Below are 27,041 nucleotides of genomic sequence, written 5' to 3'. Positions count from 1 at the left end.
CACATAATCCCTTTAAACTCGTCCCTTATAGTACAGTCTGTCCGTGGAGACGATAGCTCACACTCATTAAACAGGGAACATTAAAGTCTATACCGCCTTTCTATCTTACATGGACTTTGTAAGGCACTTTGGTGGACTAATCTTAGCTTTAAAGTGCAGCCTATCTTTGTCATATATCATTTTTGTTTCAAGCTTGTAATGTATATTATCAGTGATAACTCATATTTGTAGTTACTAGTTGTTATTACGGTTTTTACTCTCAAATACAGCAGGTAATGACATACTCCTACTAGGGCTGTGCGATATTAAGAAAATCAGATATTCTTTATATCAGTATTGTGACAATATGGTAGGGTTGACCGTTAATGCTTTCACAAAAGGTTACAACAATGAAAGTTACATAAATAATCATTAGTAATGTGGATATAATAATCAAGGCAAATAATAGAAGAGTTCAGATATGTTCAGAAAATGTTATCATTGTATTGTGTAGCCGCAACTAGGGAAAGACAAGTCTCATATCACAGTATCAATTTGAAATCAATATATATATAATAGACAGTGTTGAGCTGAGCCTAACGCAGACTGGACTGTTTATATCTCGCTGAGTGTGAGGGAAACGGTGCCATGCTGTCAGGAGACTGGACATCAGATACAGGGTTAAACTGAGCACTTGGCACATGCTATATGATGTTTCTAAGAAACCCTGGACATAAAAACACATTTAAACTCCTCCTGAGTCTGTATCAGTTTCCCAGTTGTTGAACATGTTGCTATGAAGCAAAGCAGAGCCCCACTTTTACAGACAAAGATTTAACTATTTTATTGCATCTTTGTTCTGGCTGTTGCCCAGGATCCCTCTCAGATTTCATGCAGGCCGTGTCCTGGACCCTGTCACACTTTGTGAGTCAAGCGAGACCCTGCATGGCTAAATGAAACGCATCTTAAAAAAAGCTGCTCAGGCTCCTGCTGGTCTGGAGCCATTAGGGGTCAAAGTCTCCAGTCCTGAGTTCATCCACACAGCAGGATAATGTGCACTAACTCTCAGGCTAAAGAAATGTTCATTGTGCATACATGCATTGGCTCACAAAGCCGTCATGTTAGTGAGTTGATTCTTTGCAGCATATTCAACCGATCATTATAGAGACATAAAGGTAGGTATGTTCTTAAAAACCTTGCTCTCAAAATATGGACAAACCGGTCTGTAAGCATGACCTCATTGGCAGCTATAATAATATCGAAAGCACATATGATAATCATTTAAGTTTATGATTGCAACAGGCCCAAGATAAGCTAAGGGCCCCTTGTGGAGCACCTATAGTGCTTCAAACCTGAAATAAAAAACGATTTTATGCTATGTCACACATATATGAAAACTGAAACTTGGTGATATCATTCATTTAAGCTTTTAACACGCCCAACAGTGCCCAGAAGGACATGTGCTTCCAATTATCTGTTAGGTAATACAACAAAGCAGCAGCAGCTGGTGAAGTCATACCCATGGATGCTTGCAAACACACACACACACACACACACACACACACACACACACACACACACACACACACACACACACACACACACACACACACACACACACACACACACACACACACACACACACACACACACACACACACACACACACACACACACACACACACACACACACACACACACACACACACACACACACACACATACACACACACACACACACACACAGCCTATTCCCCATACGCCTAACATCATTATAGTTCTATTTTACTATTTACCTAGCTCGCCATTTGCTAACCATTAGCACATATCCACTCACACTCACATGACAGGCAGGGTGCAGCCAGGGGCCACGCTGAGTGACCCCTCATGTGTGTTGCATAAGAGCTGAGGTCCAATTAAGTCCACACCCTACATATGGATAAATGCAGCAGGACAGGCCAATATATATATCGAGCAGGAGCCCCTGAGACTGAAGGGAACTTTGGATTTTCGGTGCATTAAGATTTTCGGTCCGTCTAGATTCCTCGCTCTTCTCCAGAGTCTTTGTCTCTTTTCTCTTTTAGTTATTCAGTTGACTTCTCACTGACTGACACCCCATATCTCTCCTTCTTATTATATCTTCTCTCTGTCAACTGTACAGCCACACATACAGCTGTCCATGCCCCCTGCACCCCACCATGAGGTAAAACCCTACTGCAGTGCAATAATGAATCTCTGCCACACGCTGTTGCCTCAGGACTGACACTGATTGTCGAGGACGCTGTCAGAGAAACAGATTTTTTTTTTATATTCAGAGTTATGAAACTGACATTTTAAGTTTTTGTTCTATTTTAAATCTAACTTTCAATATTGGGACAAAATGGTGAAAGCAGTTCTGCTGTGGCTGCCGAACAATAGAGGCACTTCATATCTTCCTTGTGACTCCCTGCGGGGAAATCATATGACGTGGCACGGCTGTCAAAGGTTCCAGCATCACAAGATTAAATCATATGCCTTTGAGCGTTAGTATTGTTAAAAGCCACATGTAATAAACCACTTAAAATGTCTGTGCAGGTCCTCTGTTTTGTTTGCAGTGTATGAAGCAACACCATCTGCTACCTCAGTTAGAGGTGTGTCAGTGTATTGTACTGTGGTCAAAAGTCGGCTGGATGAGAAAAGCATGTGAGAAGAGAGAGGGGCGGTGATTAGCTGTTCCCTATCTGACCTTTACTGTCCATTGTTTATCTGCTGAAGAGCATTTCCTATGACAGAAGGCAGTGCAGGTCAGGGTGTGTTTGATCTCTAATAATGCTTGGATACAAATACAAACCTGTATATTTATTTTGGAATTTAATGATTATTTAAATTAGGGCTGCACAATTTGGAAAACAATTGCCGATTAGGATTATTTTAACTGATATTGCAATCACAATATAGGAGGAATGGATCCTTTTCACCTAATTTTTCTAATTTTTCTTGAAATATATTTAAATGATCATGATGTCCATACCAAATACGTTTTGTTAAGTCTGTAGAATCCATTTTGTAGGCCGAGATATCTGTGCATATTTAGCCTTTAAAATTGATATATTATGCTAATTTTCAGGTTCATATTTGTATTTTGTGCTTCTATGTGGGAGTGAAACTCCCTCTGGAGGGATCTTTGGGATTTTAGCCTTTGCAGACCATTTCAATTCATAAAAAACCTATAACACACTACAGGAAAGGGGAAACCCCATAAAGCACAATAGGGCCCCTTTCAAATCAAATCAAATTCTATGATTTGAATAATGCATATTGCAATTGCAATACAATTTTGACGTTTGACCCTACTTTTAAAAGTCGGCAACATTTGTTTTTCGTTGCAGGAGGAACTTCCCAGACAGAAATAAAAAGAGCCATTAGTTCACAACATTGAACTAACCTAGTTATTCATTCTGACAATCACTGATCAGAATCATTTGTGGTGTAAGTCTCTTCCTGCACTGTTTATACATTATTGACTCATGCATTGGCTCTCACCCATATGCACACAAGCAGAGCAGGTTGTATTGAGGCTGCTGATAGAAGAACAAGTAGGGCAGGTGTAGTAACGAACACCCAGCCCAACAACACCATCTGTGTTCACCGTTGGCATCTCCTCATGTGGAGACATGCCTCTTTACATTTTAAGGCTGTTCCTCTGTCATTTACACTCAACCGTCGGTACCACACCTGTTAAACATAGAATACAACCGGTCCTAGATTAGTGAGTACATGGACATACTGCGTCTGTGTCCCACCACAGAAAAGAGACATATACAGAGCATAGTTTTACATAAAATGTGACGCCACCATCAAGATTCATGAGTCAAAAACAATAACAATCATAATGGAGATATGTGAAATGGGACATCCAGATAACCTTTAGAATATGGGGCCAGGAATCCTCTCCAGAAAGTGTTTTTAACACATCTCGAATTGTAGAGAATATTATAGAAACATACATGAACATTTATAAGCTAAAAACCCCTTAAAACTAAACATAGCTTGTCTTTTTTGTATTGTTTACTTGACGGTATCTCTACAAAGCATTTGACCCAGCAGCTTTTTAAAGATTACTTCTATAAGATCTCTAACCTGAGAACAGATTACACATATTGCTCCTGAGCTGCAGCAGGGGACATGTTTGGTTACTGTAAACAGGCTACTTCATTTCACAGTTCAGTCTTTGTCCGTCTTATCTGGCTGTAAAAAGTGCTCCCTGTTTCTCCAAGGTTAAGTGCTTCTATCTCACCAGAGTGGGCTGAGTAGTCGGCAAACATTTGAACTGAAGGCGTTGCAGTCCAGCTCTTCTTTGCTTTGCTTTCAATCTTGAAAACTATTTTTATGTTGTTTGTTTAAAGGTTTTCAGGCTAGGTGTTTTAGCTACTGCTACAAGTACATCATTTTTGTTTAACCTCTTCAGTGCGACGGGCAGTTCACAGAGGAAAAAAAGCATGGTTTTCAATAAATATTGATTATAGCTGTATTGAATAGTTGGAATAGTCAAAGCTGAGTTTAAAAAATCCAATTCATGGTATTGATTTATAGTGATTTTGCAACAGCTAAGGGGTATTCCAGGCATTTCCAATTACTCAAAAGTGCGGTGAATTCAACACAGAATTTCTTTTCATTTAAATGATCTGTACGGCGAGGACAAACAAAATATGAAAACCTCAATAGAAGCTTCTAATGTAATTTTTTTAAATTCGCCTCAGCCCCAATATTCTTACGGTAGAGAACATGATACTGCAGGTTATATAGCTTTATTGTAGAACAGTTCCCCATCTCCAGCTCAGCATATGGTAAACAACTCACCACAGAGGTCAAAATATACACAACTCAACAACTACACACACTGCATGTTTTCTTCCCATTCCCATCAAGCACAGAGGAAGGCATGTAGCGGAAGATGATTGTGCAACGTGTCCAGGTCTCAGCTTAACCACAACAGACTCTCGAGTTACCAGCCCACAGACAAGTTCCCACCGAGTGCTGGTAGATGTGACGACACTAAACAGAACCACATGACAGAGCACCAGAGCCGCTGTGTGTATGGGTGAATGTCAAGTGGATTATGTGGTCACAGTTGCTGGCAGAACTCATTGGACAACCTGCCTTATGATGCAGGAGCTGTTGATAGGAAGGTGAGACAGAGGATGTGGGATGTAATCATGTTTAGCTGGGCAGGAAACATGTGGAGTCTAGTGTTAAACCACACATATTCATTATGTGCTTGAAGATGTCCAATGGAATAGCTAAAGCCTCCTGGGATTGTTAATATTATAAGTAACACATTTTATTATATCCCCCAGAGCTGGTAATTGGGGTTGAATAAATATAAACTACACTAGCATTGCTAAGGAAGAAGGTATATTACTAAAACGCCTGTGTAATGTCTAATATCCTGACTGTGTTAAATAAGCCATGCATGGATTGGTTTTTTTTTGTAAACAGAACGACATAATTAAAAAAGAGATTAGAATAATGTGTAGTTTTTAATGAACTGGCCCTGCCGCATCTTGCCATAGACATCCTGTAGTGTTGTGTTTTGTGTCTTTAGTGTTATTGTGGTCCCCCATACAGTTCGAGGGTCTGTTGTGACAACAGTAAATTGACATGAGAAAAATGAGAAGAGGAAATATTTCCGACAATTCTTTCCCAGAAGCAACAGTAATATGTCACAGTCAGTCCAGAGGAAGAGTAAACATAACAAGAGCTGCCGTTTAACATTAGATCCACTAAGGGGTCATTTCCCCCCCTGCCACTACAGTGTCAGTACTCACAGAAAGGTTATATCTTGACACAGGTATTGTAAGTTGTGAATTTTCATTTATTTATTTGATTCATAGGTGAGACATAATACAAAATATCTATACAAATCGTAGTTTAGTGGGTTTTCTCATTATAAAATTGCTTCAATTTTCTTTAGAACCAAGTTGAAAAGTTAATATACTTTTTTAAATTAAATAATCTGAGAGCTACAACAAACAAAACAGAGGATCAGGGGTAAAAGTGACCTCCTCCAGTGCTTCCAGTTTAAAGGAGGAAACAGAATCCTATCTGACTAAGAAGCATGTCTATTGGCCATACATTTAGCTGGGTACTTGTGATGCAATGCCACATTCTCCATTCAAATAAAGACAAACTAGCTAGAACGTGTTATTAATGTGATTCATTGTTTAGGCCCTTCATTTACTATGGTTCGTGTATGATTACAGTTTCCCCATAATCCCGCAGCTCAAGGGTGCATGTTCATACTGTAGGCTGAAGTTTTACAAGCATAATGTTCAGATGTCAGTGAATAACAAAGGGAAGTTTGTGAACACAGAGCCAAAGTTATGTTGTATAACCGCATACTCAGCGTCCTATTTCTCAGTCAAACTCCTTTTTGATAACTGCTCTGCTCTGAAAAACAGCTAAATCATAAAGCAGGCATTCAATAAACATCATTATAAAGCTCAGCTCCACGGCGTTAAGGTTGTTTGCCACAGATGTTTTAGATTCGTTCTTCAGCTCTTGGCACAAGCTGGTGTTAATATGATCAGGGGGGCTTAAGTTTTACAGTGTTTTTCAAATTGTTGTCAGCTTATGCCGGCCCGCCAGTAGAAATAAAATGTTTAATGGGCTATAAAACACACCAAAACATTGAATCAATCTCACAGCCTGCAGTAGGTCAGGTGATACTTGATGTAAACAACATGATAATATGAAAGGTGGTTTCTCCCCCAGACTTTCTTGATTTAGCTAAATGTATCCGTACTTTACCCTTCATACTGAAGGTCTGCTTCAACAGCCAGTCTGTAAGACTTCAGCCTGTTTCTCATTTGTATTTTTGCTCCTTATGTAACTCAACCACAAGGTCTGTGTGTTTGGAGAAAAGGGTGGAGAGGAGACAAGTGAGTCACTGCCAAACCAAAACCCCATGTGGGTTTAATTGACTCTATTTTATCAGTGTAATGATCACATCCCCTATTGACCCTGTTGTACCAGGACACCCAATTAGTTGTTGGACATCACATCACTCTAACAATATGACCATATTATTAAAACCAGTCGTGGAAATTAACTAAGTAGCCTACCTTAACATATTTTTGGTTACTTTACAAATGATAGTTCATAATATATTATATTTTGTTATACATTGACCTGGCCACCGTTGTACAATAACAGTGTATTTGATTAATCTACACAATTGAGAGCTACTAAGTTAGCATATATAAACATTTAGATAATTGTTCTAATTTATTTTTGAATTATTTTGGAATATTGGGTTCTTTTACATGTATTACTTGAACTACATTTTTCTGATTATATTGAGTTACTTTGACTTACTGTAAGTAACATTTCCAATGCAGAAATGTTGCTTGTAACAGAGTATTTTTACAGTGTAGTATTTGTACTTTTGCTTAAGTAAAAGTAATACAATCCACTGTTTAAAATGTCCCAATGGTCATGACTTTTAGTGTTATGTAATTCGTCGAGGATGGGCCACTATGTGCCTTGCACCAAGAGTATGCAGCTTTGAACTAACAGCACAGTGCAATTTCTGATAAACACACCCTCGGCCAGACAGGAGGAACTAGAATAATAACCTGCTGAAGGAAATACTGCATGGTGCAAGTGTTGTGTATACACGTGCCCTGCTTCAGCAAGTGTCGATGCAGAAGGGCTGCTGCTGTGGGCGGTCGCACTTCCCCAAAACACATGTCTCCAACTCCTCCCTCCCATGACTTCCTCGGTGAGAGTTTGACTGAAGTCATATGTCTTAGTACTGTACTTGGTAGAGGATAGTGTATGTTGTACAGAGGATTAATAATGTTCAGAAAACGGTACGAACACTTCTTCATTAAAGGACTCGCTTCCGCTTAATTGGGACATCTTGGACGCCACTGTCGGGAAGCAGCAGAACAGCGTGCTTAAACTTTTAACTTAATTTATTGTGACGGAAACAAGATTTGGACAGAAGTGACTACTTCGCGGAATATTTCGTCATTTTTCTAAACTATTACGGCTATTTATACCAAAGGAAGTTGTTAGTCGTGTTGAAATGGCAGAGCACATGCCTATGGGAGAGGAGTAAAAGTTTTCTCCCGGGACAAGAACACCTGACACCCCCCTACCTCCGCTCCCAGCCGCCGGTATGACCCTCGGCGCGGTGTCCGAATCTGAGAGCTCGTCGGCGGTCAGCTTCTGCTCATGCTGCGGGGCTAAGATGGTGCCATACTTCAGCGACGAAGCAGTGGTGTCAAACAATCAGATCAACCAGCTGTAAGTGTAAATAAGTGGCAGGTGGTGGAGGGAAGACACTCTGGAATAAACATATGTTTAAGAATATTGTATTGATTAAAACATGCATACATGTATGACCGGGACAGACAGTAAAGGTGCTTTGAAGTAACAGGGTGTCATTCAAATTGAAGGGGAATTAAACTGAAATTAGCCTGTATTTGATTTTTGTACTGTGGAAAGTGATACTGTTAATACTATATTTTAATATGGACTTCAAGTATTTGGAAATAGTAGTAAAAACGTGCCAAACGTTTAACATTGTAACACTATGAGTAATCGAGCATGTGTAATTATTTTTGCAACATCAGTGTTGAATGCATTTCCTGGTGACGTATCAGGGAATGGCTCATCCAATGTTCCCTTTTGAGCCTACTAAGACATAATGTCTCTTCATACAGTGTGAATCATCCTACCTGTTCCACTACTACAGACACTATATGGTCAATAGATGGAAAACCATTATCACCTGATCACCATATTAAGAGTTTTGGTTGGGCATTTCTGTCCCTCCCTTTTTGTTTGTCCAAGGCTGGGATTTTGTTTGTTTGAACTTGTGAGTGCTTGGTGTGATGTCCATAGTTGTTAAGGAAGCTTAACTTACAATTAAGACATGTTTTAATTGTCACCATTTAGAGAAATAACTTACAATGATTCTGAAGGAGACAATGGCAGTATGTTTCTTTATTTGTGTATCCAACATTAAAAATAATGTTGGTGGCTTTCATCGTAGTGATTTTCTTACACACAGACCTGGAGAAATTGCCTGCATCCACTTGCTTAACGCTTGGTTTAGGCAACCAGGAAATAGGCAATAAATATTATTTTTTATATAACTCTTAGCAAATAGATTTCATTGTAACCCAATAATAGCTTACATTGGAAATGATTAACCACTGATCAGACAGCATTTTTCCTTAAACCCAAAGCCTCTGTACTTATTTGTAGCCCTGTGTTCCAAGGGTCAGTCAACTGAACTAAATATATTCTTCTCTGGCTCTATCAATACCAATTGGTATCCAATTGGTAACCAATTGGTATCCAAGCAAACAATTAATTCAGAGATTGTTTGCTTGGATCTGAAGTAGTTGGTTTTAATGCATCTTAGGCCCGGACACACCAATCTGACAACAAAGAACTGACACAGACGGACCCCGACTGTTGCGTCGCCTCGCGTCTCTGCGTTTTGGCCATGTGTCGCACTGGAACACACCGCAAAGACTTCAGCCGACGGCCAAGAAGCACGTACGAACTGCGCATGCGTGAGTGGCAATAACTCTCCTTACCAGCATGCGGCGGTAGTGTGTATTCGTCATTCAAAAGAGGCAACAACCGGAAGACAGACTGCGTGATACACCGAGAGAAGAAGAACAGACTGCGTGATATAAACAAACAACAAATAGCGTGTGCGTTCCATTTTCACTCTACAAAGAGAAGCTCATGGGGCTTTCCCGAACCTGTGTCGAGAGCTGGAGTTAAATGAAATCTCAGATTTGTCAGTTTGTTTGGGTCCCTCACTTCCGTTTCGCTTCTCATGCACTGATTCGCTAGCTGAACAGCCAATCAGAGTGATTTATTTTGCTGACTGCCTTTGGCCGAAAAAGGCGTCGGCACGGCTGAAAAAACCCGACGGTGCGGGACACACCAATCTGAGTAGGGCGTGTCGACGCTCATCGTCGGCCTGACGCCCACCAACGCAGATAATCGGCCTGGTGTGTCCGTGCCTTTATCTGTGATCTTCATTGTCTGCAGACATCAAGGCAAAGGGGAGTAGAGGCTTCTTTTTGCTTGTGAGATGTAAAAGGATTTACTTGCCTTGTGTAAATGCGGTGAAGACAAGTTTGCCCTTCAGGACAGATCAAAGGCTAGTCTGTTCCAGTGTTCTTCAGTGTTTTTATGTGAAGCTGGCTCAGATAAGCTTAGCAAATTTGTGGAGAAATCAATGTAGAAATTACCCCAACTGGATTAAAAGATAATGTAATCAACATTACCCAATTTTCCACAAGATCAATCTGTTTAGTTCCAGTGTCTCTGTTTTCCTGTTGTTTTGTAACCTTTTCGTGCAGTCAGTAATTGGATATGCCGTGCATGAGAATTGGCCTTCTGTGGCAGTTTTCAGGAAAGTCAAGGACAGCCTGTGTCTCGATTGCATTGTTTGTCAGCTGTTGCACACATGATTGTGCAGTGAGGTTATTGAGTCAACTGAACATTTAGTCTTTATGAGGGCTGCACCCTGTGTTTAAGGAAATCATTTTGTTTTTTTCAAAACTTGGGTTTGCATTAGGACAGTTTATGGGAAGATGTTACCGCAACACACAGTGTGGCAAGCGCGTGTGTCCAGTAAATGCACACAGATGTGGGAACCGTCTGACTTCCTGGCTTTGTTGCAATATGGCTGTCGATGGTTTTTATCACCCCTCCCTTTGTATAGCTCAAATTGGCCCTCATCCCAACGTTAGGGATTTTAGCATCCTTTGATTTCTATCTCCTAGTGTGTGTACATGCAGCATTTGTAATGTTTGTGTACATATCTCTGTTTGTTTATAGTGTGAATGCCTGTATGTGCCAGTATGTTTAACCAGCGTTTCAATGAGTAATTACAAGCCTCGAGGCTTTCCAAGGAGCTAAGTGTTACCTGTGGCTAAATGGCATCTAAAACACTATTGTTATCCCACCAATTTTAGGAATACCGGTAAACCTCTCTCTTCCGCTGCACTTGTGTGTTTTGTGTTGCGTACGTGTTTTCCAAAGAAAGAGATAAGACGGAAACGTGACGAACTGAAGAGTGTGTTGGTGTGAGGGACTTCAGCAGCTGAACACAGATAAGGGCAGCTGGATATAGGTCACTACTTGTGTGTGTTTGTGTTAGGGCTGCTCGATTATGGCAAAAATCATAATCACGATTATTTTGGTCAATAATTGATATCACGATTATTAAATACGATTATTCATTGACTTTGAAAACATCAATTTATTGAACTTTAAAACAAATACAAATAATAATTTGAACAGTATCTTTTTAACTGTTGATTACCCTGAACGTATAATTCAACTGAAAAACCAATACTAAAATAAATGATACATTTAGATTTACATTAATACCAATAAACAAGATCAACAAATATTTTGGAGCGCACTTCCACAAGCTACTAATCATATATAAATATGATAAATAAAAATAAATTAGACTAAAATAAATTAGATCAGATATGTTGCAGTGCACTGTCACAACCTAGCAAAGCAAAATAATCGTTTTTTTCGATTATGTTTTCGTAATTGTGGCAGGCCAAAATCGTAATTGTGATTAAAATACGATTAATTGCACAGCCCTAGTTTGTGTGTGAGCGTGTGATGCATAGCAAATCAAATAACCTACATAACTTGGTTTAAGTTTGTTCAATTAGCTAATAGCTACAGTAAATTCCACAGGATCGGACCAGCTGTGTAGCTGCCTAGTGTATCATAGAAGTCCTTTTCATTGCCAGGAGTCTGACAGTGGTTTTTTTATGTTATTTCACATTGGGATGATTAACATTGACTTTCTTTTCAATGTTTCTGTTCTAAATGTACAATGCAATTGATCAAAGTCCCAATACAAACCATGAAACTAATGTGATGCACCGAGAGTTTATCGATATAGTTAATTTTCAACTCCTACATATTTCACATTATGATATATTATTTTATTTATTCTAAACGCATACCTAAGCTAGTACATATAACAGCTTATTACACTGCTACTTACTGAAAAATAAATACTTTGACAAAAATAATTGACAATTCAACAAAGTGGTGATAAACAACTAATACAGAAAAATAATTCTCTCCCTTTGTCTACCACAAATGGGAACAGAACTCTTTATTCAGCCATTGTTATTATACCAACCGAGCTCCATGTCCTCATATGACCAGCAATTCCATTGAGCTTCTTCAGAAGTGTGTTCCTGCCTGTAGTTTGTTTCAACTTCAAGAAATGAAATCTGAATCCTTCTCAGAATAGCCCTGCATGTCTGGGGGTCAGGTATGTTTAGTTCACTGAGGTGGCGGACGCGTGGACCATGGCCTGCTCTCTGGATTACCAAAGAGACTGTAGGGAAACGTGTGCAAACATTCATGGGCAATATGTTTACTGGACAGTAAATTCAAGTATTAGTATTTGTTTGGTATGACCCGGTAGGTATCAGCTTTGACCCTCTTCTGCCCCCATTCTTGTGTCCAATGCTTTGCCCAATAATCTGCTGTGAAGGTATAATATGTGTTGAGATAATTTTTTGGGATTAAATTGCCATAATCAAACTCTATAAGGATGGAAAACGAGATGATTTGCCACAGAGGTCCTTTACGATGTTGCAGTTAACACCCCATCACTCTTCTCTCTTCCCATCCATCTGTCACCATGCTCTGCTTGTGACTTTTTTCCGTGTCCGGGCCTCAGCATGGCCTAACATGCACATACACACACACGCGCACTCACGCACGCACGCACACACACACACACACAGGCTAACTCCCTGTCTTTCCCATGGGCTGTATCTGTCTCTAACTCATAAGGCCTTAGCTGGGCCGGCCCTCCACAGAGCCAGGCCCTATATTTATCCTACTCTCCTCCCCAGAGTGACTAATATGGGCACTGGCAGTAGGTGGGGGTCACCCAGTTATCTAGTGGTCCTTACATAGTGATGATTGTGTCTGGGACTGTTGCCCTAACAAGTACCTACAGCTTCACTTCTGACCAAAACCCGGCGTGGCTGAATGCCAAAAGATGACCCACCCACCCTCTGATACTCTGACTGTGTCTTCTCCCTTTATCTCCCACCCTTCACTCCTCATTCCCAATTCACTTACCCTGCTACTGTAAGTCAAATTATTTTGTTTTGCGAAGTCACATTTTTTATTTCCCCAGAGGTTTTATTTTCTATTTGTAAAGTTTTGCTCCCAAGTCAGATTGTCTGATTTAAAGGTGTTACACATGCATCAGTTTGAATAACTTCAGACTACATTCTTCTTTATTACTTAAGTGTACAATGCTTACATCATGTCTGGGTTTTACTGCAGAGATTTGCAGAATGGGTCCACTATTAGTCTTAAACTGTTGTATTTGTGTGTGGATCAGCATTATTTGTTAATCATCAGTCAACATATTTAGTTTACTGTCATATCAAATAAACATCAAATCCTAGGAGTGAATATGAGGCATTTTTACTGAAAAAATGCAAACAATTTATGATTTAAAATGGTCAATACTGAGACATCGTCCATCATTGGTAAATTGTCCTTTTAGTATGGAATGAGTGGGTGGTAGTGTGTATCTGTGTGTCATTGTTGTCTCTTCCCAATAATTACGGTAAAAAATCACTTCTGCTAATAGCACTTTGGAAGGTTTGGATTATTTAAGGTTAATGCAGTAGCACATTGCACTTGCAGTGGTTAATCATAATGAAGCCAATGTACAGCAGCTAGATGTAACATCATGTCAGGTTTTGTTTTGCCTCTGCTTAGCCATATATTTTGTCTTTTAAAAGAAGCCCTAAAGCAGTCCTTTTCATCGTTGCACATGCAGACTTGGAGTTAAACCTCTGCAGAAGGCTGCCCTTTCAAAGAGAAGCTTCTACAGCGAGTCGTGCTATTCTGAAAGCAGTCTATCAATAGCTGGGACTTTTAAAGGACTACAGTATTTTTAGAAAAATGCAGTTGAAAGTCGTTCACAGCCCCCCAGCTCGGGCTTAGATTCCACTTTCCCAAGGTGTGTTTGTGGACGAGTAAAAGTGTGTGTTTGCACGTGCATCCCCTTCCATGCGCAATTCTTTTAGGGATAGTGTTGTATTACAGATGACTTTGTACAGTAGCACTGCTATACATGGTCATTGCCAAGTACAGTACATGAGTCTGTCTGTGTGATGATACAGCAGGAATTCAAGTGAGAGACGGAAATGAATAGTTGTGAGAATTGCAGAAAAGAGGAAGTGACAGACAAGAGAGAGAGAGAGAGAGAGAGAGAGAGGAAACAGCTGTGTCAAGGGTGGGAGGGTTATGGGAAATTAGCTCAGCACTGAGCTGCGGTTTTGTTTTTGTTGTCTCCTCATCCTGTACATGGTCTCTCAGAGAAACTCAGGAAGGACAGTTGGACGGCTGGAAGGATGGAGAGATGAAGTTACAGAGAAAAAGGGCACGACAGGAAGTCTAAATGGCAGACGGCGTGAAACTGAAGTACTGTAAAGCGTTGGGTTCATTGAGTTTAGCCTGCTGCATGAAAGATTACCCAACACAGTGGTTAACCTTCAAATGCGCACTTCAACCAATCGCTTGTGCAACTTGAAAATATAAAAATGTGGCTCTGACGACATCACATCCCTTCCATTAATCTTCATTGTTTGCGTGTGTGTAAATTCCTTGAATAGTTTCTTTTCCCGGCGGCTATGAAACCATTCCTGTGAAGTTTGTCAGAACAGGCGACTAACTCTCTGAAAGCGTCTGTCCTTGCGTAACACTTTTATCCACCACAGACTGCAGACCGCTTAAACATGAACTCCTATTTATTTGACCTCAGAAAGAAAACATGGCAGGGCATATTCAAGCAGGCAGATGATGTTAATTATTATATTTTAATGCCAAAAAAACAACCAAACTGGGGGTTTCTCTAGAAATCTGGAACTCTGCAGACCGCTGTCAGGAGGAATGTGGCTGCACACGTTCCTGTTCCTGGATAGGCTACGTTTGTGCCAGCTTTACTTGGGGTCTTAATTATGGTACAAACACAATCTGTTCGTTCCTCATTATGATGGATTCTTCTACTTTTATTTTTCTCGTTGCAATGGTGCCTTTGCGGTGCTCTCTGCATCCGCTGAATAAACACATGAGTAGCGTTGCCTAAGTTCCCACGCGGTCTAATTGGCACACTGCTTGCTCAGCATCGTTGAAGTTGTGGTTAACTGCTCCCATGGCTGTTATTTGACGTGGTCATTACCGGCTGCAGAAGTACGTCTTCCAACCTGTTTTATACGGTACATAGTGTTACTAAGGTTAGTGTGCCATGGGGAGACACACACACACACACACACACACACACACACACACACTCTTGTAGGTCTTCAGTTGTAACACTGACCTCAGTTAATTATGCGTCCTCAGCGCAGTGACCTCAGTCACAGTTAATTAGATTAGCTCTTCCTACAGAGGAACAGGACCCCTTTTTATACGACGCGCTCTTATCTCCCCTCAAATGTTGTGGAGGAGGGGATTCATCTTCCCTCTCGGACCCCGGGTCTCCTCACAATCCCCCCCCCCCCATCCCTCCCTACTGGCAGCTGCTTGTGTGAGTAAGCCTGTGTGTGTAATCCAGCTGTGTGGAGGAGAACATTGTGTTCTGAGTTCAAATGGGGGCTTGGATCTTGTTTTTACTTGCGTCGGTCTGTCCTGTGCTGATTCTGGAAGCCTGTACGTCGCAGAGGCCAGATGAGTGGATCATTGTGACACTGACATAAGCCCATGACAACACCCTTCTGTTCCCTGTCCACCATCTTGTGCTTATTATAACGTTTGGTTCAACAAGTGCAAGAAAGAGAAACCCAATTACAAAAGTCACACCAAATATGATCATATAACTTGGCAGGAGTCCCTGTTTCTGAGGTTGTATTCATGTTTTATTTTCTTCTCTCTTCCCTCGCAGCATCAGTGAGAATTTTCTCACTGTTAAAGGTGCCGCCCTGTTCCTTCCCCGGGGAAACAGCCCCACGCCTAACTCTGCACCGCACATCAGCCAGCGCAGGAACAAGCACACAGGTAAAGACTTGCACTCCCCACAGCTGCTGCTTCTCCCAGCGATAACTCTCAGCCTCTGATATGAACTCCTCCACGGAATAACTTGAGATTGAATCCAAGCGTGTTTTCAAATCGACATTCCTCCGCAGCATCATCGAAAACAGCTGCTGATATCTTCACTGAAGCTGTTTCACAAAACAACTTCAGTGCAGTCAGTTCATTGCTGCGTGCCATGTGGGGACCAGATTGTTTGAGGAGTGTTTTGCCAAAGAACCCACATTTCAAACATCCTTACACTTTTGGACAAGGAATAAAAAGTAAAAAAATAGAGGAAAGTAGAACATGCTGCTAGATAAGACAGCCGTTGTTAGTTAGAGTAAGGCTGATGATGACTATAAATAGCATCAGAAGCTTTGTTTCAGAAATAACTTCCTCAGAAGTATTCAGAGATCAGGTTGAATGTAGGCCAAAAGAGGCACTCGTTTGAATGCACTGGAAACTTGCCACAGGGTAAATGAAACATTATCCTAGGTGTTGTATCAACGTCTAAAGGCTAAGAATGAAAGTGTTGTCCTAAAGGAACTGAAACTTAATGAGGACGTTGAAATCCTTTCTATCCAGGTGACCTCCAGAAACATCTTCAGACCATGTTCACTGTACTGCGGCCGGAGGACAACATCCGACTGGTAGGTCACACACAAATCAAATCAAATCAAGTTTTATTTATATAGCACATTTTTAAACGATTTTTGGTCGAGCCAAAGTGCTGTACATATAATAAAAATACCCTACAGTAAAGACACTTTACAGCAAATACAACAGCACAGTTTGTTCAGAATATCAGTATGAGAAAACGACACCCTCTGTCCTTAGACCCTCACATCGTACAAGGAAAAACTTCCAACTACACAAACACGCACATGCACACAGACATACACGCACACGCATACACGCACACGTATACACACAAGCAAGGTGGCTTTGTGATCAGAGACATTATCCTCCAGGTCTAGAGGCGGTTTCACTTCTTTGTTAGCAAAAATAAAGAACTGATACTTGTTGGTAAAAAAAAAAGCGGTTGGTCTGTCTGCACTGACAAAGATACTCTTTCATAAAGCAAACTGTTGTCAAATGATTTCAAATCATGCACACCCTGCCATTGTGCATCCCTGCAGAATCTTCTCTTTGCTAATATCTCCTTTCCCCTCTTCCCTCGTGTCTCCTCTCCATCTTTTCTCTCAGGCTGTGCGTCTGGAGAGCGCCTTCCCTCAGGTAACCCGCTACATGGTGGTGGTCTCCACCAATGGCAAACAGGACACGGAAGAGAGCATCGTGCTCGGCATGGACTTTCTCTCCTCTGATAGGTCAGTGCAACTGCTGTGGAGAAAATGTCATCAAAAATGTGTTTTTATAGTGAAAGATATACAACACATGCTAACACCTGACCACAGACGACTTTATTATCTATTCGATTTTTATAATATGTACATTTATTTTACACAAGACGACCATATACAAATCCCACAGGCCATAAGACTGCACTTTTGAAAGAACATCCATAACATTCATCTGTTTGCAACTTATATATATCAATATTTCAATTACTTGTATATAGACTATTCTGCACTATTTCTATTATATTATATTTTATTTTATTTACTTGCACTAATATCTGTTTTATTGCGTTGCACTGTTGGAGGGGCCTGTCACCTAAGATTGTGATTGTCATAACTACACTAGCCAATGGCGGACTGGCCATCGATGGGCCGGTACCAAAGTGGGCCGGTCGGATAAGTCACTAGCACCCGTTGACAATTTACTAGCGGTACCGAAGTGGGCCGGTCGAGATGCCCGGGCTGATTTTTAGTCCCAGTCCGCCCCTGACTGTAGCTATCTACAAATGACAATAAAAGCCTTGAATCCTTGAAAATTCACATTTCGACATGTTCAAATCTTTAAGTGACAAATAATAAAAGTGCTGAGCAGAATATTCTTTGATTGGCCTGTCACTCCAACAAAACATCACATAAGTGCATTGTACACGGCAGTACTTAACAATAAAACACATCTGTCCCTCACACATCCCTGTATTATGTGAACCCAGTGTCTCTTGTTCTGTTGTCTGACGTGTTGCTCTCCCTCCAGCTGCTGCACGGTGGGTCTGGTTCTACCTCTGTGGAGTGACACTCTGATCCACTTGGATGGAGACGGGTAAGACACCATCCTCCCTGCTTCCTCTAACTGCCCCCCCGCGGGGCAACTGACTGAAGCTCTGATGACTCTTATTTAGTCATTTTATCGTAAGAGGATTTGTTGGTGTTGTAAGATGGCTATAAAAGAATTACCGTGTATCCCTTTTCTAATCTCTGTCTTGTTTTTGATCACAGTGGTTTCAGCGTGTCGTCGGTGAACAGGGTTCATGTTTTCAAGCCAGTTTCTGTCCAGGCCATGTGGTAAGCATAACTTCCCGTTTATTACTGCCATTTGAAGTCAGTTAATGTTTTTGTTACAGGCTGAAAATCACTGTATCCATTGTCCCCTCTTTGACCTTGACCTCCAGCCTTTTATCTTTGTCAATGTTTCTTATCTTTCCTCTCCTTTCCCTTTTGTTTTCTCATTAACCCTCTGCCTTCCAGTCTCTTCATTATCTCTCTGTCTCACATGCCAGTGCTGCCTTCCTTATTTCCGTACTCGTCGTATTTTTCCACATTTTCTTTGTCTTTGTTCTTTGCTCTACGCCTGACCTCCTTCTCTCTTGAATATCTCCTGATACATTCCTCTATCTGCAGGTATATCTCTGAGACAAATGTATACTTTGTGATTTTGGGCAATATATATCACATTTGATTGATTTATCGTCTTCCTCCTCACTGTGTGCCTCAGGTCCGCCCTCCAGTCGCTCCACAAAGCGAGCGACGTGGCCCGCTGCCACAACCACTACCCAGGCAGCCTGTTCCTGACCTGGGTCAGCTACTACCAGAGCCGGGTGTCCTCCAACCAGACCTGCATCAACGAGTGGAACGCCATGCAGGACGTCGAGTCGCACCGTGCCAATTCGCCCGTTCTCTTCACAGACCTGTGAGTAGAGACACCATGAATGCACCCACACACACACACAGTTCACACTTATGATGGAATATCTGTTTGGTTTGTGAGGCGATCCAGGAGTCATTTTCACAAGTCTTCATGTTGTATGCCATAGAGTAGCACATTGATGTTTAGTGCAACATTCCTATGGCGTGAGTACACTGCTCTGAAAGGGATCAAATCAAAGGATGTGTTGCACTGGTTACCCACAACACACTGCATTTCATTCCAAAAGTAACGATACATAATCTTACTTAAGAAATAACAAATGTTATGGCATTAATTCTGTTTTAATAGACACTTTTTACAAATAGTTTTCCTTTTTATGAATAATAATTAGCATTTTGCTAACAGAAACAAAAGTAATGACAACCTTAAGTAAGAGGAAGTAGGTATAGCCACTACTTTGTTTGACCTAGACAGCGTTGCATAAGCTCTTTTTATGAGCCGACAGCATTGCTAAAGTTTCACTGCAGACGCTCAGCCTTCAGAGCCTTGGACTCTGGAGCGGGGGGTCACATTCAGTCTGCAACCTCTCGGGATAACAAGAAAGCAAAACACACACAGCAAATCCTGAACTGTGTGCAGATACACACACGCTGTGTCACATTTCATCTCTGTGACAGAGTTATCAAGAGATCCTCAAGGGAGCTTAGAAAGTAACGGGAATGACACGGGCTGCTGGATTGATGTCTTTACTAATAAGAGGGAAATTCCCCACTGCTAGTTAGCCACGTGCCTCGCTATCTATTTAGAGCGCCTCTCGTTCAAACACACACTTTAAAGATCCCCCAGTGTCAAAAATAGCTCAGGCTTGATTTACGTTCGGAAAAATGGAAACCAGACAGACAAATAGGTAGGACAGACAGAGGGACAGAAGCAGGTGGTTTAGGGTGGGGGTTAAAGAAGATATGTTGCTGGTGCATGCACCTGATGCCCCTGGGTTGAAAGGAGAAGTCAAGTTCCACTTCAAAACCTGACTAACTACAAACGCCCATATTTAGCGTATGCCTGGAAACCAAAAATACTTCTCACTCAAGGTGTGTTTGCACTTATCATCATGAAGATTGCCACCCACATTTTACGAGCTCCAATACACACATGACGTCCCCGTTTGTCGAGTGCCAGAGCCACATGAGCTGCCAAGTGGTTGTTGACATGGAAATAAATGTTTCTGTGTAACCATTAGATGGAAATTTCAGGCAGCAGGAAGAGTTTTTTAATCTTGTTTTTGTGTGATTAGTGTAACTTCCCGTAGGCTGCTCCTCTATCACTAATTCCATGAAGTGACGTAGAATTTCCCATACTTCAGTTACTCATTAGTGCCGTCACATGTGTATTTTTTATTCCGGGTCTTTCCCTGACCAGCTACAGTATGGCTCCATTAATCTGCCTCTAGGCATGTTGAGGCATGTTATGTGCTTAAAGTGTTATTGAATGTCGGTAACTAACCCATGTTTGTTGGCACGAGTAACTAGGTTCTCTTTTCCCCCTGTGGAGTCATTCTCTCAGGGTCAGACAGGTTGAGGTAAACAAGATGACTGTTTCCAATTCTTAGCATAGAGCGATGCTTTTAAGTCTGCAGTTTCCCACCTGTGGCAATCACAATGCCCCTCTTTGTGATTTATAAACCAACCCTCTTGTGTACTGTTATAGAAGGAGCAAAAGGAGAACATTAGACGACATAAGAAAGAGAATCCAGGAGACAAACTCTCGCTCTTCTCTCTCCCCAGAGAGGTAATTAGGCCACTTGTTGGTATCATCAGTGTGATGTCCAAAGGCTAAATGCGTCCCCCAGCAGAGTTGATAGAAACAGAGCCAGGCACAACAACAGGCGTCCCGTAAAACAAAGGGTCTTTGTTGTGGATCGCCGATGGGCCACGCTCTCACATTTTCTCTCCAGTTTCTGAGAATCTGACAAAGTGGCAATTCTCTAGCCGGACAAGTCATCTCTTTGAGAGTACAGTGAACATGAATCAGTGAACAGAAGGAACGTGTCATTACTGTGACTGTGAAGGTGGCTCTTTGTGTCCAAAAGTATTTATATAAAGAGAAAGTGTGTTTTAATCAAGGTGTGTGTGTGTGTGCAGGCCCACAGAGAGGGAGCGCACAGAGAGGCTGATCAAGACCCGCCTCCGAGAGATCATGATGCAGAAAGACCTGGAGAACGTCACCTGTAAGGAGGTAAGAGGCACATTGAAGGATGTGGGGATATGTTCAGTTCTGTGTGGCACACATCTTGGTTTAAAAAAAATGTAGCTTTTCTTAACCAAGTGCCACTTTTCCCCCCATGGTACCAGATCCGAACAGAGCTGGAGATGCAGATGGTGTGTAACCTGAGGGAGTTTAAGGAGTACATAGACAACGAGATGATCCTCATCCTGGGGCAGATGGACAGCCCCACTGAAATCTTTGAACATGTCTATCTGGTAAGAACATATAAGCCATTTCATTTAGTCTTAGTAAAAGTTGTGTTGAAGTGTTTAAATGAACAATGTAATGAAAGCATGCTCAACATTTTCCAATTTTTTTGCAATAACTTTAAGGTTCTCACTCATTCTTGATTGTTGTTGTGTGTTGAATATATTGTTTAAGACTTTGATATTAACGTGGCTTGTGATGTCTGCAGGGCTCTGAGTGGAATGCCTCCAACCTGGAGGAGCTGCAGAACAGCGGGTAAGACATCAGTCAGAAATCGACCAAACCCTTTCTTCTTTTAACATCGAGGCAAAGAATCTGTCTGTCACAGATTTCCGTGAGGCTGTTACATTCTTATACTTCTGCACCACTTTTATATCTTGTCTTGTTTTATAAGCTTATGTTAAGCACTTTTGATTGCCTTTTTTGTTGTTCTATGTACAAAAACGTACCTTACATAAAGTTACACAACACTTAATTAAAGGCCCCTCATTAAAAGCACCATCAGCTGATATTTGTTTCCATTCTTTCAAGCTTCTTGTTTGGAACAATGTCTGCCCTGTGGGGTTTAAGCCAATTATTAATATGAGTGTTTCACAGTAAAAGGTCAGCTTGTCAACCTTCCTCTTCCTGTCTGTTTTGCAGCGTGCACTACATCCTGAACGTGACCAGGGAAATAGACAACTTCTTCCCCGGGGTGTTTGAGTACCACAACATCAGAGTGTACGACGAAGAGGCCACCAATCTGCTGGAGTACTGGAACGAGACGTACAAGTTCATCGCCAAAGCAAAGTAGGCTAAGACGGACACAAACGTGTTACATTCTCCTTGGTTTCTTTCACTTATAATCCAACACAATTTCTCTCTGTCTCCTTCAGGAAAGCTGGGGCTAAGTGTCTGGTTCACTGTAAGATGGGTGTGAGTCGCTCCGCCTCCACAGTGATCGCCTACGCCATGAAGGAGTACGGCTGGGATCTGGACACCGCCTTCGAGTTTGTGAAAGAGAAACGGGCCGTCACCAAACCCAACCCTTCCTTCATGAAACAGCTGGAGGAGTATCAGGGAATTCTGCTGGCCAGGTGTGTTCTCAATATGCACATCCGTTTAGATAAGATAAGCCCCTCATTAATCACTGTAGGAACATTCATGTGTCATAGCAGCAAATTCAAGAGTTCACACAAGGATAATAAGAAAATAAATCAGCAGTATGAATACAATTTAAAAACACTGAGTAGCCGCATTTACATATATACAGAAATGTGTGAAGAAGAGAGCGTTATGGTGCTAACAACACATCATTTTTCTTTGTTTCCACAGCAAGCAAAGGCATAATAAGCTATGGCGCTCCCACTCTGAAAGTGACCTATCAGAACGCCCCGAGCCGATGTGTAAGCCTTCGTCTCTGGGCCGCTCTGACTCTCACAACAACAACACTTCCTCCCCCTCCTTGCATCACTTCCTGGGCGCGGCCGTGCTGCAGGCGCTCGGTGCCGAATCCGAAGACTCTGCCAAATCCAACACCACACACACCTCTGACTCACACACCGACTCCAACGGTGTGTGCGAGTCGTCGGGTCAGGAGGACGAGGGATCGGATTGCGAAAACTCCCTCCTGCTCCCCCTCCCCAGACCCCGAGCAGCCGTCGTGGTCCCGGAGGAAAGACTGGCCAACTCGGCGAGCGTGACGGTCACTGTGCCCGCCGCTCTGCCCCACCCTCCCCCATCGCTCCACATCGTACCTCCCACACCTGAACTCCAGCGGGCTCAGCGGGCTCCTCCCACTCATCTGTCCATTTCTGTGCCCAGAACACAGAAACCTGGGGATCTGACCCTGAGTCTGCCTGAGCGCAGCAGCTCAGAGGAAATCTCTCCTCTCACTCTGGGATCAGCTGACTCGGACACAATAGACTCGTCAGATTTAACCAGCGACAAACACAGCCCCCTCAGCCCTGCTAACCTCACACACCGCCTCCCATTGGCTGCCAGCGATGACAACAACAACCCCAGCGAGTTGCAGATAGGCAGCGCCTCGGACGGCCGCGGCGAGGCCGACGGGTCGTCCAATCACAGCGCAGACAGCATCGACTTCTTCAGCGCCAGGGAGAAGTTCCTGGGCCTGGCCCAAGATGGCAGATCCAGGACACTTTCTGAGCAGGCACAACTAAGGACACCCCCGTCACTGGAAGAAGACGGAGAGACTGAGGCGAAGGAGGAGGAAGAGGAGCAGGGATACGGGACTAGTCAGGTACGGATTTATTCAGATTCATCGCTCTGTTAATGTTTTAAGTTGTAAAAAAATAATAAAATAGAAATGTTATGAAAATGTTGAACAAAATAAAAAAATAAGAAGAAATGTAACTAAGTAAAATCTAAATATGACAATTCAATAAAAAATGTGCAGTTATTCAGAATTTTTCAAAAGAGAGCTGTGCACTTTGACAAAGGTGGCATTAACTTTGATGGACAGGTCCACACTGCTAGTATTTAGTCAGAACTTGACTGTTGCCTGTCCCCTCTAGAGTGATAACCCCCCAGTCTGTGTCGGCAGCAGTAGCCGGGCTGTGTGTGAGTGTGCCTCTAAACTAAAACTAGAATCTGACTGCACTAGAATCTGTGTGAAAGGACTGCACGGTGGTAAATGACCTAAGGGAATAACACAGCCTTGACACCATATCTGCATTAATCATAGTGACACCTGCTGGGTATGGAGAGGATAGTCCTGATGATTTAATACAAAAAAGGTGCTTATGTATAGTTTAAAAGGCTGTACAATCATTTATAACAAATGTCACACTCGTGCATTTAATATAGAAACACTTTGACTAATTTTATCTACACTTTTTCTCCTCAGGCATCTCCACAGTCTGAAGACAGCCCTGACCGAGCTCATCCCCCTCACCATGACAACGGAGTGTCAGTCCGCCATATTGTCACGGAGATCGAAGCCATAAGTCATCCTTCAGCTTCCCTTCCGACCCCCTCTTCCTCTTGCTCCTCCTCTTCTCATTCGTCGCTCCCTCCCTCCTCCCACAGCCCTCAGCATCAGATGGAGGCGGAGACTTTGTCTGAACTCACCCAAGGCTCTCTGACTCCCCCCTCTCACCCGCAGTCTCCCTCCATGCTGCCGTGTGATTGGCCGGCGGGCTCGGTGCGGCGGGCCACCAAGCAGCTGGAGCAGAAGCTGAGGCAGGAGATGGAGGTGACGGCAACTCAGCGATCTCCCCTTCACTCCCCCAGCGCCGAGCACCCCCCCGTCAGACTGTCAGCGTGTCCCCCAAGCACCGAACACACGCCCCCCCGCCTCCCTCAGGACCTCACCGAACAAACTCAGGGAGAAAAGCCCAAAGACGGAGAAGAGTCAGACACAGAGCTCAACTCCTCAGATGACCTTTCACCTCCTCATATCAGACATGTCTCTGGTGCTACACCCATCACCGTGCTCACATCCATAGACAGCCAAATGCTCACATGTCAATCATCTCTGGAGACCTCAGCTCCGCCCCAAAGACTTCACAGCCAAAGCCAGCAGCCTCAGGCCTGCTCAGACCAGATGACTGTGGACGGGGTGACGGTGCAGGAGTCAGACGCAGACGAGACTCTGGGGTCCGATTCCAGTGGGAGGGGAGGGTGCGGCCCTAACTGCGACGCCGAGAGCAGGCTGGCTCGAGGCAGCCAGGAGCTGGAGAGGATCCAGCAGACCCTCCGGGAGCTGCAGGCGTTCCTCCACGACGGCCTGGAGACCCCACACAGCCAGGACCAGGAAGTGGAGCAGCCCCAGGAGAAGAGAGACATTATGGAGACAGAGCCGGGACCTTCTAAAGGGGGGAGGGGCCTCCGAGAGAAACAAGAGGGGAAGAGCTTCCTGGAGCCCATGTTGTGGCACAGGGCCATGGAGCTGGAGGCTCGTATCCGCCAGGCGGGCCTCACCCCCCCCTCCCTCATGAAGAGGTCGGCGTCTTTAGCTAAACTAGACTGTCTGGAGCTGTCGGCCAATGACCTCAGCGACCTTGACCTCAGGCCACACTCCAGGTCCATATCAGCCCACTCCCAGGACCCTTTCTCCATGTCCACATCTCACCCCGACGACTCCTGGAAGAAGCAGAAAGTGTTGAACGGTTTTAAAAAGACGGGTTTGTCGCACGGCGGGAACGAGTCGTGCTCCTCGCCATCCCTCTGCTTCCCCTCCACGCCGCAGAGATGTCCAAAAGAGGACACGGAGGAGAAGGAGGGGAGGGAGGAGAGGGAGGAGCCGGACGGGACGGTCGCTCCGAACCGCCAGCAGGGGAGGGGACACTCATCGAGACGTCGCAAAGGCTCCGCTGAGAAAAAGCATCGAGCCATCACTGTGCTATACAATACCATGTGACCTCAGTGCAATGGACTGGATGAGAAAGGCTGCATGATGAGTATGAATGTGTAGCAGATTAACTGGAGACCCTGTGTATCCTCCGATGTATGTTTTAGGAACCGAATGACGAGCATATGTTTGCATGTAAACCACTGGATGTGATGTTATAACTGGACTTCAGGTTTTAATGTACAGTACTGAAATATGAATGTCCAAACTCCTTTTATGTCTGACGTCCTATTTTTTTTAAGAAGTGTTAGTTTTCAGTGTTTAAACCTCGCTGCCTGTTCAGAGTTTATAAAACTACAAGAGGGCTTTTTTTTGTTTTCTCCAAACATGCACTTTACTGTTTTAATGATTTGATTTGATTTGAAATCCCTTCCTTACCCCCGGGAGGATTCTTTTTGCACTGATCTCAGTCGACTTTGTTTTTATTTCCATAGTGGACGGACGTGTCTTTATTCAGATTTTTAATTGAACCAGGACAAAGCTGATATCTTGTTTTTTTATTGAATTATTTAGCAGGAAATAAATATGTTAAGTTTGTTTTGACCTCTGTGACTTTTGTCTTGTTTTGTACATGTGTTCATCATCTCTCACACACACATACAAACACATTTATATAAAGAAGACAGAAGGTGACTATTAGCTCCAGATGATTACATTTGACCCACATTATCCTGGACATTACTGCCACCTGCTGGCCAGGCTGAGAACTAAACCTGTGTTGCAGCTCTCGAGGAGGCGTGAAAAAAAGGTAATATATGGGGTACATTTCTCACAATCTTTAAAAGTGAGCACTTTAAAGAACTGCAAGCTCTATTGCCCAACACACCTCCAACTTTTTTCAAATGTTACCACCTTTAATATCTGAAAATCAAGCCCTTAACATAATCATTAATATAATAATGTTCTACCTGTCATGTTTGAGTCAATCCCGTCTCCTAGGGGATGTGATCTCCATGGGAGCTCAGCACAGCTTATTTCTGGCTGACATTTTACCTACTGTTTCATGTGGGTAATTAAATACTGAGATGTAGGCCACCGGGGCCCCTGCTGAGACACACACACACACACAGACTTGATCTGACTTTTAAAAAAGCAGGTGATTAAAAGACTACACATTCACGTTCTGGGTTTG

General features: G+C 42.8%; 1 protein-coding gene across 2 annotated transcripts in view; it reads left to right on the top strand.

Annotated features, from left to right (window-relative positions):
* Window positions 1-26,452, top strand: part of ssh2a (slingshot protein phosphatase 2a) — a 31,496-nt gene extending 5,044 nt beyond the window's left edge. The window contains exons 1-14 of one of the 2 annotated variants that reach the window (XM_034114643.1): window positions 7,762-8,271; window positions 15,956-16,068; window positions 16,669-16,733; window positions 17,290-17,411; window positions 18,193-18,258; window positions 18,435-18,500; window positions 18,931-19,125; window positions 21,225-21,318; window positions 21,435-21,563; window positions 21,764-21,810; window positions 22,198-22,344; window positions 22,431-22,631; window positions 22,870-23,797; window positions 24,404-26,452. In XM_034114643.1, the coding sequence (XP_033970534.1) occupies window positions 8,144-8,271; window positions 15,956-16,068; window positions 16,669-16,733; window positions 17,290-17,411; window positions 18,193-18,258; window positions 18,435-18,500; window positions 18,931-19,125; window positions 21,225-21,318; window positions 21,435-21,563; window positions 21,764-21,810; window positions 22,198-22,344; window positions 22,431-22,631; window positions 22,870-23,797; window positions 24,404-25,918 (3,816 nt within the window). In that variant the 5' untranslated portion in view covers window positions 7,762-8,143 and the 3' untranslated portion in view covers window positions 25,919-26,452. Of the gene's footprint in view, window positions 1-7,761; window positions 8,272-15,955; window positions 16,069-16,668; window positions 16,734-17,289; window positions 17,412-18,192; window positions 18,259-18,434; window positions 18,501-18,930; window positions 19,126-21,224; window positions 21,319-21,434; window positions 21,564-21,763; window positions 21,811-22,197; window positions 22,345-22,430; window positions 22,632-22,869; window positions 23,798-24,403 lie in introns of those variants that run through there. The other variant, XM_034114644.1, reaches the window with a different exon arrangement.
* The last annotated feature ends 589 nt before the right edge of the window (window positions 26,453-27,041 follow it).

The sequence above is a fragment of the Trematomus bernacchii genome, unplaced genomic scaffold, assembly GCF_902827165.1.
Source record: "Trematomus bernacchii unplaced genomic scaffold, fTreBer1.1, whole genome shotgun sequence".
NCBI lineage: Eukaryota > Metazoa > Chordata > Actinopteri > Perciformes > Nototheniidae > Trematomus > Trematomus bernacchii.
This window is presented reverse-complemented; position numbering and strand designations above follow the sequence as displayed.